Below are 13892 nucleotides of genomic sequence, written 5' to 3' on the forward strand. Positions count from 1 at the left end.
CTCTGTGATGGCAGCGGGGTTGCGCTCACAACAACGCTCTGAGAAGAGGAAAGAGGTTTGATGGGGGTTCGAGTCTTGATCGAGTGATGATTGATTATCCGACTTGCGGGAAGGGTATTTGCAAGCGGTCGAGTCGTAAGGTCGTCTCGTCGAAAAGGTTGGGGGGAGGAAAATGTCGAGTACAGACAAATGCAAGGTTTAAGAGTTTGTTCAATATGCAAGAGAACCTGAAGGTGGGAAGTGCGGGAGTGGAAAAAAAGCTGCAGTGCGCTCTAGCGTCACCAGGAAGTGTCTCTGGCTGGGCTGTCCACCAAGTAAGTACTCTGAGGTAAGGCAGGCCACAGTAAATGTGTGAGGTGGATGAGGTGGGCGGGACAGACAGGGAAGGCCGGGGGAGAGGTCCAGGTAGCGGTAAGGTACGTGGCCACACCGGGTTTACTTTGGGTTGATGGTGATGGAAGAAGGGCGGTCAGGTACCTTTTTTGACACGGTACCTTACACTGGGTTGGGTTGGATTTTGTGTGTGCTGTCAAGTTGGGTACCTACTATATGGCATGGACGTTTAGCGTGCGATACTCTGTAACTGGAGCGTCTTCTAGTGGACGTTTTCTTTGCTTGGAAGGGTGGATTGCTGTGACAGTGCGCTCTGAGTAAGGTAAGGTACCTCGGAAAATGGAAGGGCGAGGAAATGTTAGGTACTCGGCGGGACGGGAATGACTTGAGATGGGTGGACCCAAATGGAATTTTGACGGTGTCAGGGCGCTGAAATAGTAGTGGAGGCCGAATGGGAAAGAAGATTCTCCTTCGTTCTCTGTCGTTCCTAATTGCCTTGGCCCGCCCCTGCTCGCTCGGGTCGCCGTGCCACTCCGCTGCTGCCACCATGGATTTCTCGTCACCCTTCCAGCTTTCTGCCCCTCCACCATCTCCCCTCCACCCCGCCACGCCGCCACCCCTCACCCAATCGTGGCCTCTCTCGACTCCAACTGGCTCCCGCGGGAGTGAGGCAATGCGGACAACGAAGAACCATCTCCACGTGTAAGGTAAGGCCGGCTGGTAGACTTGCTCGCCGTTGTGTCTCTGCATGTCAGTGAGCCATACTTTTGCAACGGAGTTTGGGGGTATAATGTACGAATATGGTGGACCGCCTCAGTTTCGAAGCAAGCAATCCATCCTTTGTCCTCCAAAAATCAAAGCCACCCCTGTTCAAGAACAACATGTACCCAGTCCTTGCTCGTTTGTAGGTATAGTAAACCTGTCCAAACAGATCCGACCTACGTGTAGATACGGAGCAGCTTGGGCATCATGGCTAAGAATGTCCGTCAATGTCAGGCTGTTCCCGTGAGACTGTAGACGGTCTTGTAAAACATACAACCAGACAACATGCTGTCTCTGCAGGTTTGTTGCCAAGCACGATATCGTTCCGAGTCCACATGCACTTATCTAATCTTATCTTGGCGATACCCCTCTATTGGGTAATACATCGTGTCCATGCCGCGATGATTACCAAATGCATGTCCTTCCCCGGCGCTCTACATCTTGATCTTGATTATTATTACTTCACAGCATCCAGCAGTCTGCAAACGAACCCGGTCACTCAACCGGATATTGTTGCTAATGCCATGGCATCGGTAGTCCATGAGTTTACCCATCACATCTTGGGATGAAGGCCATGCCGCGAATGTCATATTGTTCCCCATACAATGTCACTAGGTACAATCGCCCTTTGCTCGATGTCGTCAGTTTGCAAGAGTAGGAATGCCTCAAAAACGCATTGCATTATGTAACTATTGCTAATGGCTTGGCTGTCTGGCCAAGTGGTATTTCTCTCCAATGTCCGCCATGCTAGGCGTTGTACAGCCAGCTCTTACACTGTCAACCCCTGGGTTTTACAAAAGAAATGGGAAAAAACTCAAGGAAAAAAACCCCAGAAACTAAAGTTGCCAGACATCTTGACCTTCTCTTGCTTCATCTTTGTGAGCCCTTTCAACGCCATAAGATGCAATTGTATCCATTCTATCGCACAACGTCGTTGCTTCAAACCCCCCTCCCTTCTCTAGTGTCTTCTCTTGGGCGAGTGATCCCGACTGTCCTGGCCTCCGCTTGAGCTTTCACCCTCGGACTGGACATCTTCGAGAGGGATGGTGCGGACCAAACTGGCACGCGCAAGAGGACTGCGCCCACTTCTGGCCGAATGTGTTGCACTCATTCCTTGCCTTGGCAGCCCTTCTGAAGACTGCGGCCGTCCGGAAAAGCTGTTGTCAACAGTGCCCATCCGGACATTGTCGGTGTACTCCTGGCCTCTGTCCATCGGATCCGGGGCGTCTTGGTATCCTCCCCGCTTCATCTCAGCGTCGGAATATTCGTATACCTGGCCAGTGGTCGTAGTCTGAGCTCCAAAACGCTTAGAGTTGGACAAAAACTGGTTGAACTGGCTCTGCTGTGCGAGCTCGTACTTCTTGCGATCCTCTTCTCCCATGATACTCTCCACGCGACGAGGCATGTAGACCGAGTTGCCAGCCGTCTGCGACGACACCATACTATCAAATGAGTCGCGTGACTGCAAAGCCCATGCCGGACCGAAACCACTAGGTCCGGATCGATTAACAGTGACTTGAGAGTCGTCGGCGTTGACGTAGAACCCAGCAGCTGACTTCTTTCTGGCAGCGAAGCGTCCCTCGATTTGCGATGGTGGCTGAACGACACTGTGCTTGCGACCCATTGGGCCCATGTTGCCCTTGCCGCCAGCGATGCTCTCCTTTCTGGCCTCGGCGGCAGGGATGAATGATTCGGGCACGATGTTGAGCTCGTCTCCGCCTTCCTTGGCTTGCTCGATAGCCTCCTGCGCAGTAGTCTCGGTGTCGGCAGTAGCGGCATCAGCTCTCGGGCCTCCCCATGTTCTTTGACCAGCCGTGAAGATACCATAAACCATGTAAAACCAGTTGAAGAAGGGGTTCAGGACGAACATGATCGGGTACAGCCAAATCTTGTATCGGCGGAGCTTAGCGCCAAAGTACAACATCATAAGCCAGTTGAGTCCAAGGGAAATTGCAATGAAGCCGACCGGCAAGTTGTCAACCTTCTTGGAGGTGGTGATGATGGCGAGGACCATGATGAAGAACAAGAGAGCCGTAGTTCGAATGGTGTTTTGCATGAATCGAACGAGAACCAGGATAGGATAGCGCTTCCAGAGACGCCAATCAGTAAGCATGCAGACTTCGTTGGAAAGGAAACCCAGGAACCAACGTCTACGCTGCTTGATCAGGGATGCGTAGGTCTGGACAGCTTCGGTCTTGCAGAAGGCGGAGGTACACATCTGAATCTGGTACCGCTTCTTGGCTCCGATCATGAACAAATGCGTAAGCCAGCGATCCTCGCCCAGATGGCATTTGGCGAAGTCGAAAAGATCCTCGCACTGCTCTGCTTTATCGGCAAAGTAGTACTTAGCCATGCGGCGGAAAGCAGAGAATCGAAGCATAGTCAAAGCACCGGGAAGACAAGTGACGGCGCCACATCCGGACTCGACAGTTCGCTCGAAAAGTTGGCCATGAATATACTCCATATCTTGGAGCAGTGTGATCAAGCTATGCTTCTTAGTCGTAGACGTGATAACACCGGTCATGGCCAACATGTCTCTGGGGTTACCGGGACTCATCTCCATATCGAAGACGAAGTTCTGCAGGCAGGTGGGGTCCAGAATACAATCGGAATCAATGAACAGGATAAAGAGGTTGTCGTTTCTCTTGAGGTAATGCTCGTAAACCTTGTCGATGAGCTTGAAGGTGGCCTTCTGACAGTGACGTTTGCCTCCATGGGGGAATCGCGAGATGGTGATACGGGCGGACCTGTATGAGACGTCGATGCTCTTGGGGTATGTCTCCAAGGTCAATGGGACACCCATCTTCTCGAGAGTGTTCAAGTAGAGTTCGTCCTCTTGATCACCGTCGAACGAGAGGAAGACGTGAATGCATGAGGGCGGATAGTCGCAGTCGACGACGGAGTTGATGGCAACAACGAGAACATCGGGGTCTTCCTTGTAAACGGGCATGACGATGACGACTTTTGGTGCCGAAACTTCGTCCAAAACCTGCTTGATTCTCTTCGTTCTTCCGAGCTGGTTGGTAACAAGCTGATAGACGCAGAAAAGCCATGGAATGGTCAGAAGACCAGCGAAACTCCAGAAAGCGAACCACTGAAGCACATCGACCATGTTCGTTGGCCAGTACTTTACGACAGCACTGGGCAATGGTAGAGTGACGATCATGATGGGAAGGAAAATGGCTCTGGTAATGATCGTGAGCTCAACCATCCTTCGTACGAGGGGATTGCGTGACAGCCGTCACTTACCTGAAACAAGTGAACAAGACGCCAACAATGACTGCCAATATTCGAATCGACCAGTGCTCGGCCTTGACGAAGACCTTCCACAAGCAGTATAGAAATGCGGCGATCCATAGGAACCATTCGAGGATGGCTGCCAGCATCACCAATCCGACAATCGCAGTGTAAACAATCTGGACATGTCAGCTAGTGAAAATGGGCATGTGAGATGCAAAGAAGCTCACATCTTTGGGGGCCCAGTAATTTTCGTCGCCAGGCTCCGCCATCTTGACAAGATAACTATAGTCTTCCATCTTGTCTAAGGAATGTGTACTGAATCGACGATACACGAGAAGTATGAGCAAACGCAGGCGGGCAAGAAGCCGACCGGGAAGCGCAACTTCAGCTGAATGGAAAAAAGTCCACGTCGCGGTGAGGGAGGCGGGATCGTGCAGATAAAGCGTGTTGTCGTCGGGTAGTTGCAGCTCGCCTGTTCGGCACGTACTATATTTAACACTCGTTTTCTTGAACCCAGTCGGACGGGTTTATCGGGCTGGAGTCAAGGCTCAAGTTGTACCGTGCCAACGCAAGCAAGGTATCCGAACAAAGTGGTCGGTAACCGCGGAAGGCGAGGTCTAGTAGTTCGGCCGTGAATACGGGCAAAATTGCCTGTTTCTTCGAGTGAGGTGAGCTTGTGGTGGCTTCCAATGGGCCGGATGAGGAAACGACTCACCTCCCAGTAGTGACCGGCCCGTTCAGGTTGGCCACTTCCAGGCAATAAAAGGTCGGTCGCGACACTCAAGCTCAGATATGCTCTTATGAGGTCAACGAGTACATCATGAGCGGGGATCAGCAAGAGAGGACAAAGAAAGATCGCGGAGCGACGGAGACTAAAAGAGACGCTGAGGAGGAAATCAGATGACGGGAGATGTTGGCCGGCTCCTACTCGTCTTAAGAAGCCTGGGGCGTAACATGGAGCCAGACGGAAAAGGAAAGGGTACCAAAGACGGGGGAGGCGCGAACAGGGTTCGAGGCTCGATAGAACCGCGCCCGTCTAGGATCGATCCGGCACCTCACAGACTAATGGGGGTGAGGGGGGGTTCTGGATGGTCCAAGTTGAATAGGTGGGTAAGGAGGATGATTAGGTATTCAGCCCAAGGGGATCAAGCAAACAAGCAAGCAAGCAAAAGCAGCTCTCAAGGATCACCGGCCTGCACGGATCACCTTAGCCGATTGATGGATGGGCGCCATTGTCAAGCCAGACGAGGCATCATTTGGCGCGGGATAGCCACCCGATTGCGCACATGGACTGGGCTCTTGGTATTGCGACCGGCCGGTTCGAGGTGCAAATTGTACGCCTTGCGGGACCTAAGAGATGTGTTTCTACAGTTTCCTGGACGTCCCCGGCGTCGGGTGCGTGGCAACATTGACGAATCGGGTTGCCATCGTGGCAATAGCCTCGCCCAGAAATGCTGTATCAGTTAACCGGGCGAGATGATTAGGATGGCATGTGGTGCGGCTGTCAGGACCCTTGGTGCGACATGCCTCGTGTCTTCAACTTCCCACGCAGCCGGGTTCTCGACGGAATGCTAATCACGCAAAGGTTAGGTTGGGGGCATCACCCGTCCTCATGGTCTCGTTTAGATCCGCGATCGTTGCTGAGAAATGATGTGCTTCCGATGGTAACGGCGTCTACGCCGGTCAAGGCACTCGTTGCTGGGAACAACTCTGAGTAGGAGAGTGAGACGGACGTGATGATCAAATGTGGAATGCACAGCCCAGTCGAGCCCGTGAGAGTTGTTCTGCACACCTCTTAGATTTGGGACCACCTGTCTGAACAGCCCATACCTTCTGGGGTAAGGTAGGTATCCCGCATTCTCAACATCCGAGCATATTTGTGTAGAATGCGACGTGCACGGCAGGTGAGCCAGGCAAAATCACCGAAGCGATGTGAGAGTAGCAAAGTAGGTACGTAGTATGCGCTGTTGGCACTCAAGCAGGACGTGAAGTTGCATCTACCATGCTACCCTTGGTGAAGCAGGGGTTGTTTGTATTAGCTGAGCATCCCAATTGGGTCAAGTCAGGGAAAGGGTCAGGGATCAGACGAGCCGACAGGTGGGTCGCCAGCACAGCCGGGACTTCGGGCGGTAGGGGCCGCTGTATCAAAGAACTTGCGGTGCCCTGTACGGCCACCTTATTCGACCGCCATCGCATTAGGGTGAATGCAGAGCATCACCCCAGGGAAATAAGGTGAAGGGTCTCTTTTTGAGTTTGGGATGGAATGTTCTGTTCTCACAGTAGATAGTCACGTACTTTAGACGCGGCAACCCGCCCGCTTGTCCCTGCGCGCGGTTGCTGTAGAAGCCATTCCGGTTAACCTTTGCCACTCCGTGTCCGTCACCTCTCAAAGACCAAACAACGACAGATACCTATTCGTTTTTCCTAGAGCAGTGGAGGCAGCATCGCCAAGGTAAGCTCGGAGCATATCGAGAACCGAGCGAGGCAGCGAAGCAAGCTTCAGGTTGGTAGGTATACTGGGGCCAGTAAACCCTTGCTGTCAAACGCCGAGAAGAAAATCCCTGTCCGCTGAGGTTGACTGAGATGACGGAGGGAAACATTGATGATTTGCATCTGGTGCTTCCATCGCACTTTGAAGGACGGAACATCTAGGAATGGCGGGAAGGAAATTCCTTATGATTGGCGTACCTCGCTCAAGGTCACTCACTACTACCTTACTAACCTTACTAACCTTAGGTAGGTAGGTAGGTAGCCACTACGGAGTACGTAGTTAGCACGCTGAACCTTGCTGGAGGCGCTAAGACGGTTCGGTCCAGGGGCAGCCAATCTTGCCGACGACGATCCCGGCTCCTGTGGGGAATTCTTATTTCACTTCTCCAAAGTCGACGGAGGCAAGAGATGAAATTCTCCGATATCCATGCAACCGCGAATGATCCCGTCTATTTTCGGGCCAGAACCAACTGGACTTTTGTTCTAACTTCTGCCTCATTCGAACTCTTCCACAGTCCACACAACCATCTTCCAAATCATCTACGCCAACTCCGCCGTATCCCAAGACATGTATCTGACCTCAAGCTTCCTTTGCTACGGATATCTCGATTCAAAACACACATATGTCTGCAGCAAGACCCTGCCCAATTCCTCACGTCCTAGAGCTCGCTCGAATCCTCCTTTACTGATCCTTCCATCTCCCCGTCCGCCAGTCCAAGGTAGGCTCAGCGTTACCGTGGTCGGTGCTGAACATCTCTTACCTAGCCGGTGGATATAGACATGGTATCATACAGATTCCACCCCAAGACGGTCCGTGGACGTCCGAGCAACCCAGGATCAGCCGGAATATGATATTTCAGGACACACTGGGACAACGGCGCCATAGGCCCACGCGTGCCTCGTTCACACCCCACCCCCTTCCAGAGCACCCCTCCAAGTGCTCCTAGGTGGCTACTCCCACTCATCTTCATCCCGCTCGGCGATGGCATCACATAGGCGACAGATAGTTGTTTGCGGCCTCGATTTGCCACGCGATCGCCCGCCGCCGCCGACTCAAGTTTCGACTGTGGCTAGTTACCTCATCAACCACCTCAAGTCTGAGAGCGACATGTGGTTCCCTTCCATTCCGAATTGTCAGCATTTTTACGCGGCACTGCTGATAGCCTGTCGGCCAAGTCCGCAGAATACAATGCATCAGCAACATCCCTCTCCGTTTGCGATACCTACCTTAAGTTGAGGCAGGCGTCGCGAGAACCTCGACATCGGACGAATGGAGGAAGCTTATGCACAAACAAGGTCAAGGTTCGGCCCAATAGTGTTGCCCAGCCATGTCAAGCTGTCGTCGATACGCGCACAGGGTCTTGTTCGTCTTTTGCCATCGCCTAGACTTTAGGTGTACACTTTTGACCTGCATGAACCTCGGAGCACACCTTCGGCTTCCTCGCAATCCGTCTTGCGTCCACCGGATGTAGGTCCCCTAACGTCCGGTCGCGGCTGCAGTCGCGATGCTGTTGTGCTGAGTAGCTGCGCGGCAACAATGGCAGCGTCAAATGCACAGCATGCTGTTGTCGGGACGTTTCCTGCAGCAAAGGAAAAACAAATTCTCTACCGAGACTGGGCTGGCCAGCTTCGACGACGATGCAACGTCAGCCTATTTCTTCAAGGTGAAACGAACGATGGCACCCTTTCCAAGAAATGGTACTGCTTGTGCCAACTGAAACATGTGCACTTCGTATTTCCTCTTGCCCACAGCTAATGCTTGCCAAGAAGCACCATCGAGTTACATCAGATCTAGCACCGTCAACCAGGGCCATGACGCTCCACTCCACTACACGCCAACTCTCGAACCACACATTGGGGTCGACTGTAAGCCACACCCGCAACCAGCTTGTTCAAGATTCTGTCCTGCGGATTGCAGCGATTCAGCTGCAAATCCTGCGAGAATACAAGATCAGGCTATCGGGACTTCGCTGCAACGACCAGACCAAAAGACACATTCACGCCATCCTTTTTCCCCTGTGCCGCTGCGAGTGAAGCATTTGGCCAGACTCGCCCACAAGAAATGAAAATGATCAACGTTTCCTGTCATGTGTCTGCGCATGCAACTGTTACCTTTCTCGATATTGGGACATCTACTTCTCTCTATCAAAAGAATGTTGAATGTGGGAATTCTCCTCTGTAAAGAAAAGGCGGCGGTAATCCCTGTGTCAATCTACCAGAGCGATGGCTTCAGATCTAAGAGGTACTGTACCACTTGCTTAGCTGGTGTGGTAAAGATCTGCTCTGCACCCCATCCATTCCACCTGGCATTCCTCGCTCCTCCTTTATCGTCACCCTCACGCACGAACTACGATCTAGCGGGTGACTGGCCGTCCTTGCAATCCATGCCTCTTCATCCATATGAATCCTATAGGTCAACCATTGTCGATCGCAGCTTGGATCATTTACTTGCCAGTCTGCCATGGGTTTCGGCTAGACAGTAGAGCTTTATAAGTTTGAAGAGCCAATCGGTCGGTCAGGCGTCTCTGGTAAGCTTCATTGACGAGGGTATACTCGGCCACGTTTGGTGCCTCGCATGGATGCTCTGCCTCGGTAAGCCCCATGGGCCATCCTCCACCTTGGAAGTTTTGGCAGCTGCGGCAACCTCCAGCGGGTTGTGTCGGTGACGTCTGGTAGACTGCAATAATGTGTTTCCTCAGAATCTAGTTCTGTATGATGGTGCGTTCTTCACGTCCTGTAATAGAAGCGAGGTTTCCTCATCGTTAGCAAACTCTACTGGCACTTGCGAACCCGGCGAGGCTGTTCCTTCCGATCCCCCGGTCTGGGCGTAGAGTGCATGGCCGACATGTGACGCTTGTGAACAGTGCCGTGATGATGTGTTGGAGAAGTCTCTGACTGCTCTACATCGTTGCCAGCTTCTACGTCCCAGTCGGAGCGAGAAGTGTGCACCCGCGCAAAATGATTTCCACGCTTGGTTGATGATTCATACCAATCAACGTCACTTAGCTGAAGCTTGCGAACCCGTTGTCCGCCACGGTCTTTTCCGCGATCTGTTCGATTGTGGTGGTAGGAAGTTGCCTTCTCGTGACCTGCTTGGGGGTTGTGAATAACTGGATGTGTTTTCAGTGGGTTTGGGCAGTCGTTACCATCCTGATCCTCGTTCTCGCGAAGATCGTAGTTCAAGACAAGGTTCTTGATGCGTTGCTGCTCCTCTCTTTCGGCTTGTTGCTGAGTTTTCATAGCCACAGCAAATGTTGAGTCGGAAGGGAGTTCTACAGTTCGTGTCTGCGAGGCGTGTCAGCAAAGCAAGTGACTGCACTCAATTCACCATGACTTCACGCACCTGCTGGCGGTTGCCCTTCTTCGTCAAGAGCGAAAAGGCCATTGTGCTACTGGGAGCGGGGACGCCAGTATCTCCAGAGTCAGGCCCTGTCGCTGACTCCTTACTTTTGCCACGGACGGGTAACGGCACGTCGAACAAGGGCTTGCGCTCGAATTTGCGAGATTCCAGACTCTCGGCCATCATCTTGGCATATTCACGTTCAAACTCGGCCTCGGCTTCCGGATCAACTTGCTCCTGTTGACGAGTGACCACGATGGCCTCATCCTCGCTGTCGGAGTCCGCGTGAGACATGTCAACGTCGTTGTCCTGTTCGTACGACTGATTAGTGACGGTTTGGACCAGCACGACATATGCACTTCTCCTACCTCGGCCTCTTCGCCAGAATCAGACTCTTCTTCATCAGCTTCGGGCTCAGGCAGGTGTTCATCTCCATCCTCATCGTCCGAAGATGACCCAATGGATGCATCATCGGCCTCGAGATTCTTGTCGGCTCCTGACACCTTTTGATCTTGAGCTATGGCAAGTTGGAATGCCTTTGAAGCCTCTTCGAGGTTGGTTGCCAACTTCCACTGCGGTCGTGTAAGAGCAAAGGTATCTTGAACAATGAACTCGATATCCATGGGCAACGATTGCTTGGTATAGATGTAGTACTATCATGTATTAGTCGATGAAAACCAACATCAAATTCACAGACACAAACCTGGAAGAAAGACAAGAAATAGTCTAGCTTCTTGCCAGCCGCACCCTTGGCAAAATACATGCCGCATGTCTCCAAGATAGTCGCAATCAGACGAATACGGAAGAAATCGTCGGGCAAATCAAAATGGTTCAATCGACCGGGAATGGGCGGGCCACCGTGACCAAACGTCATGATCTTGTACATGGTGTCGAAGACGACTGGATGCTCGACCATTCGATAGTTGTAGAGCTCACCAATGTACTTGACCTCGGAAATCCTTCGCTGGTAGAACTTGAAGTCATTCTGTTCCAGGCCAAAGCAAATCGATTCCATGACAGTGTCAATGACCCTGACTACGAAAGCTGGGTGGTAGCGGTAGATTGCGCTGAGGAGAATTGCGAGAAGGTGGATATTGCCGTACTTGACTTTGCCTGGCTTGGAGAAGACCTTTTCAAGAATGTTGACGACCTTTTCAGGTGGTTAACTTTTGACAACACGGCAATGATAGATATTGACTTACCTCGGCCTCCTCCCAGTGGAGTCTGCGAATCTGCTTCAAGACCTTACTGTAATTACGCTTGGTCATATCCATGTAGATCAACTTGCGAATGAACAGCTCCATGGGAGTGCGCTCCTTTTGCTGGATTGCCGGACGGTCAGGAGGGTCAACGTAGTAGACGGCGTTCTCAATAAGCATGCGCTCGGCTTGGCCAATGTGCTGGACAGACTTTTTGCGTTGCAATGTCTCGAGAAATGTTGCCATGCGCGGTGAGGTCTCTGGGTTCCGCAGAAGGTACCGTCCACAGTTCTCTAGGAGATTGCAGATAATCTCAATATTCATCCTCGAGAAGTCGTCGAGGCTGACCTTGAGACAATGAAACACAACATGCTCCGGGACGATGCCAAATTTGGTCAGTTCAGCAAGGTAACGAATGTTGCTCAAGCGAACTTGGCCGAGAAAGTCTTTGTCCTTTCGTCTCTGCAGACTGCGGAACTCGGCATCAAGATAGTCGACGAGGCCTTTAGGGATATCCGGCATGTATCTACCCAAAGTAGCAGCGAGCCTAGCCCATGATGGCAGCAGGTCGCCGCGACCTTTGGGGACTTCAGTCAAAGCTTTGATCAGTCTGTTACGCGAGGCTTTCGAGTTGAGGTAGCAGAAGTCGATAGCGGCTTGGTCAATGACATCCTTGTTGGTGAGATCTGGCAGGCGAGCCAACACTGCATCCACTTGAGCGCCGATCGTCTTGTTGGCAATGGAGGTGGACTGGTCTTCAGCGGCATCCGGGACCTTGGGCGGTTCAGGTGTCTCGGTGACTTCTACTTTCTTGCCCACTTGCTCCTCGTTATCGGGCTTCTTCTTCTTGCCGTCGTCCAAGAGAATGCCCGGAACTTTGCCCTTCAGGTCGACGAGATTTTCGTAGAAGCGTCGCTCATCTTCGTCTTCCCAAATACCAGCACCGTCACCAAGGCCTCGAAGATAGTCACCAGCTTTGACCAGACCGATCGAGCCGTTGGTGTTGCCGAGCGAGTCATCGCTCTCCTTGAGATCAGGCATATCAGCGCCAATGGCGTCAGCAATGGCCTGCGCATTGGCTACCAGCCGCTCCTGGGCCTTCATTTGCTTTTCAAAGTTGGCCTGTCGATCTTCAAAAACTTCGCCTGACTTGACATAGGCTTCGGCATTACGGCGACCTTGAGAATGGATCGATTTCTGGTCTCGGACAACATGGCTCTTGACGTCCTCGAAGTACTTTTTGAGGATTGTCTTGAACTTCTCTTGAAGCTCAGGGGGGGTGACCGGCTGATCTTCGGTGTCGTTAGCTTGGTCTTCGCCGCCACTCTCGCCGTGTACTATTCCGTTGGCGGTCTTGGTCGCACCGTCCTCCTCGACAGTCTTTCGTCCCTCGGCTGCTGTAGACTTGACGCCCAAGATATCCCAGCTGAAAGCCTTTACGAAGATGACGAGTAGAGGCAAGTTGACGTGCTCCCGATCGTGGCCTAACAGATCCTTCAATACCTCGAGAGGGAAGGGCTCGGTAGCGCCGCTCCTGTTTGCCTGCGCTCTAGGCTTCAGCTCGGCAACCTTGCCCGTGGCGCCCTTTGTAGCATCGTCTGGCCGTGTAACGTCGTCGAGGGTTCGCAGAATATCAACCAGCCAAAGCTCGGTGACAATGCGCAAGAGCACACGCTGGCGCGTCAAGCGCTCTTTCTCCTCCTTCTCGCGAACCTCGGGTGCCAACGACTTGAGCAAGCTCTTGTCGGGCGTTGCCATTCCCTTCCCGAGCAGCCATCCTAGGTATTCGGTGAACTCGCTGGGGCCAAAGCGCTGGTGCAGAGCGCTGACGATTTCGACGCCGGCTTCGATCTCGCCGGGGGACTTGAGTCGGCATAGACCCTCGAAGCAGGCAGAGACAATTTCGGAGAGGTACTTGTGCAGGCTGAGGGTGCGGATCTCTTGGAGGAAGGTGTTTAGGGTCGCGGCTGATACGGCGGTTCGAAGGCGCTTGATGAAGGCGGTATTCTTCTTGAGAGATGAATCGAGGGATTTGCTGACAGCAAACAGATCTGTGTAGGAGAACCAAGTCAGAGGAGGGGTGTTGGGCATGGTGGGGTTTGAACCTGATGTACGAACCTTGCTCGCCATCCCAAGCGCGGGTGTTCAGGGAGCGCAATTCACCTGAATGATTGTTAGCAAGGTGTCGAATAGTAGAAGAGAAGGCGGCGGGCGGGTGGGCGGAACTGACGCTTCCTGGCACGATCCATGGCGGATCGTGAGAATCGGGTGTTGTGTTTGCAAGGGTTGAGAGCGGACGAGCGCTACATAGGGCAGGATGGCACTGATGATGTCGGGAGCTGATGCTATGGGATCGAGTGTTGTAAACGAATGTGACTCTGCGCGTCAACATGGGCCGGCATCGGTAAAATGGTTCGCAGCGGCAGGCCTTGCCTGGAGGGGCAAGTGGTCGTGTCGGTTCGGATTTGTGTGAATGGCGTCGTTGGCGATCGTGTTGGCGGTGCTGAGAGAATTCTGGACCTGAGGTG

The 13892-nt window shown here is 52.7% G+C and overlaps 3 protein-coding genes across 3 annotated transcripts; 1 reads left to right on the top strand and 2 right to left on the bottom strand.

Moving 5' to 3' along the window:
- Positions 1-2053: 2053 nt before the first annotated feature.
- BDP81DRAFT_311057 (class VII chitin synthase) lies at positions 2054-4604 on the bottom strand (the record flags this gene model as incomplete). Its single annotated transcript, XM_060583694.1, has 3 exons — positions 2054-4280; positions 4345-4511; positions 4563-4604. 3 exons carry the CDS (start codon positions 4602-4604, stop codon positions 2054-2056), a joined length of 2436 nt encoding a protein of 811 aa, XP_060449811.1.
- A 4171-nt stretch (positions 4605-8775) lies between these two features.
- Positions 8776-9537, top strand: BDP81DRAFT_129410 (uncharacterized protein). Its single transcript, XM_060581718.1, has one exon. The coding sequence runs from the start codon at positions 8913-8915 to the stop codon at positions 9306-9308; it is 396 nt and encodes a 131-aa protein (XP_060449812.1). The 5' UTR covers positions 8776-8912; the 3' UTR covers positions 9309-9537.
- A 60-nt stretch (positions 9538-9597) lies between these two features.
- On the bottom strand, positions 9598-13613 carry BDP81DRAFT_310762 (MIF4G domain-containing protein; the record flags this gene model as incomplete). Its single annotated transcript, XM_060583667.1, has 8 exons — positions 9598-9917; positions 9972-10110; positions 10169-10474; positions 10534-10818; positions 10869-11315; positions 11368-13415; positions 13483-13527; positions 13595-13613. 8 exons carry the CDS (start codon positions 13611-13613, stop codon positions 9598-9600), a joined length of 3609 nt encoding a protein of 1202 aa, XP_060449813.1.
- Positions 13614-13892: the final 279 nt, after the last annotated feature.

This window comes from Colletotrichum phormii (assembly GCF_030913505.1).
Source record: "Colletotrichum phormii strain CBS 102054 chromosome Unknown BDP81scaffold_3, whole genome shotgun sequence".
NCBI classification, from domain to species: Eukaryota; Fungi; Ascomycota; class Sordariomycetes; order Glomerellales; family Glomerellaceae; genus Colletotrichum; species Colletotrichum phormii.

What these genes read in the sequence shown, in the direction of transcription:
- BDP81DRAFT_129410 (XM_060581718.1), top strand. Translation starts at nt 8,913, where the DNA reads ATGTGTCTGCGCATGCAACTGTTACCTTTCTCGATATTGGGACATCTA.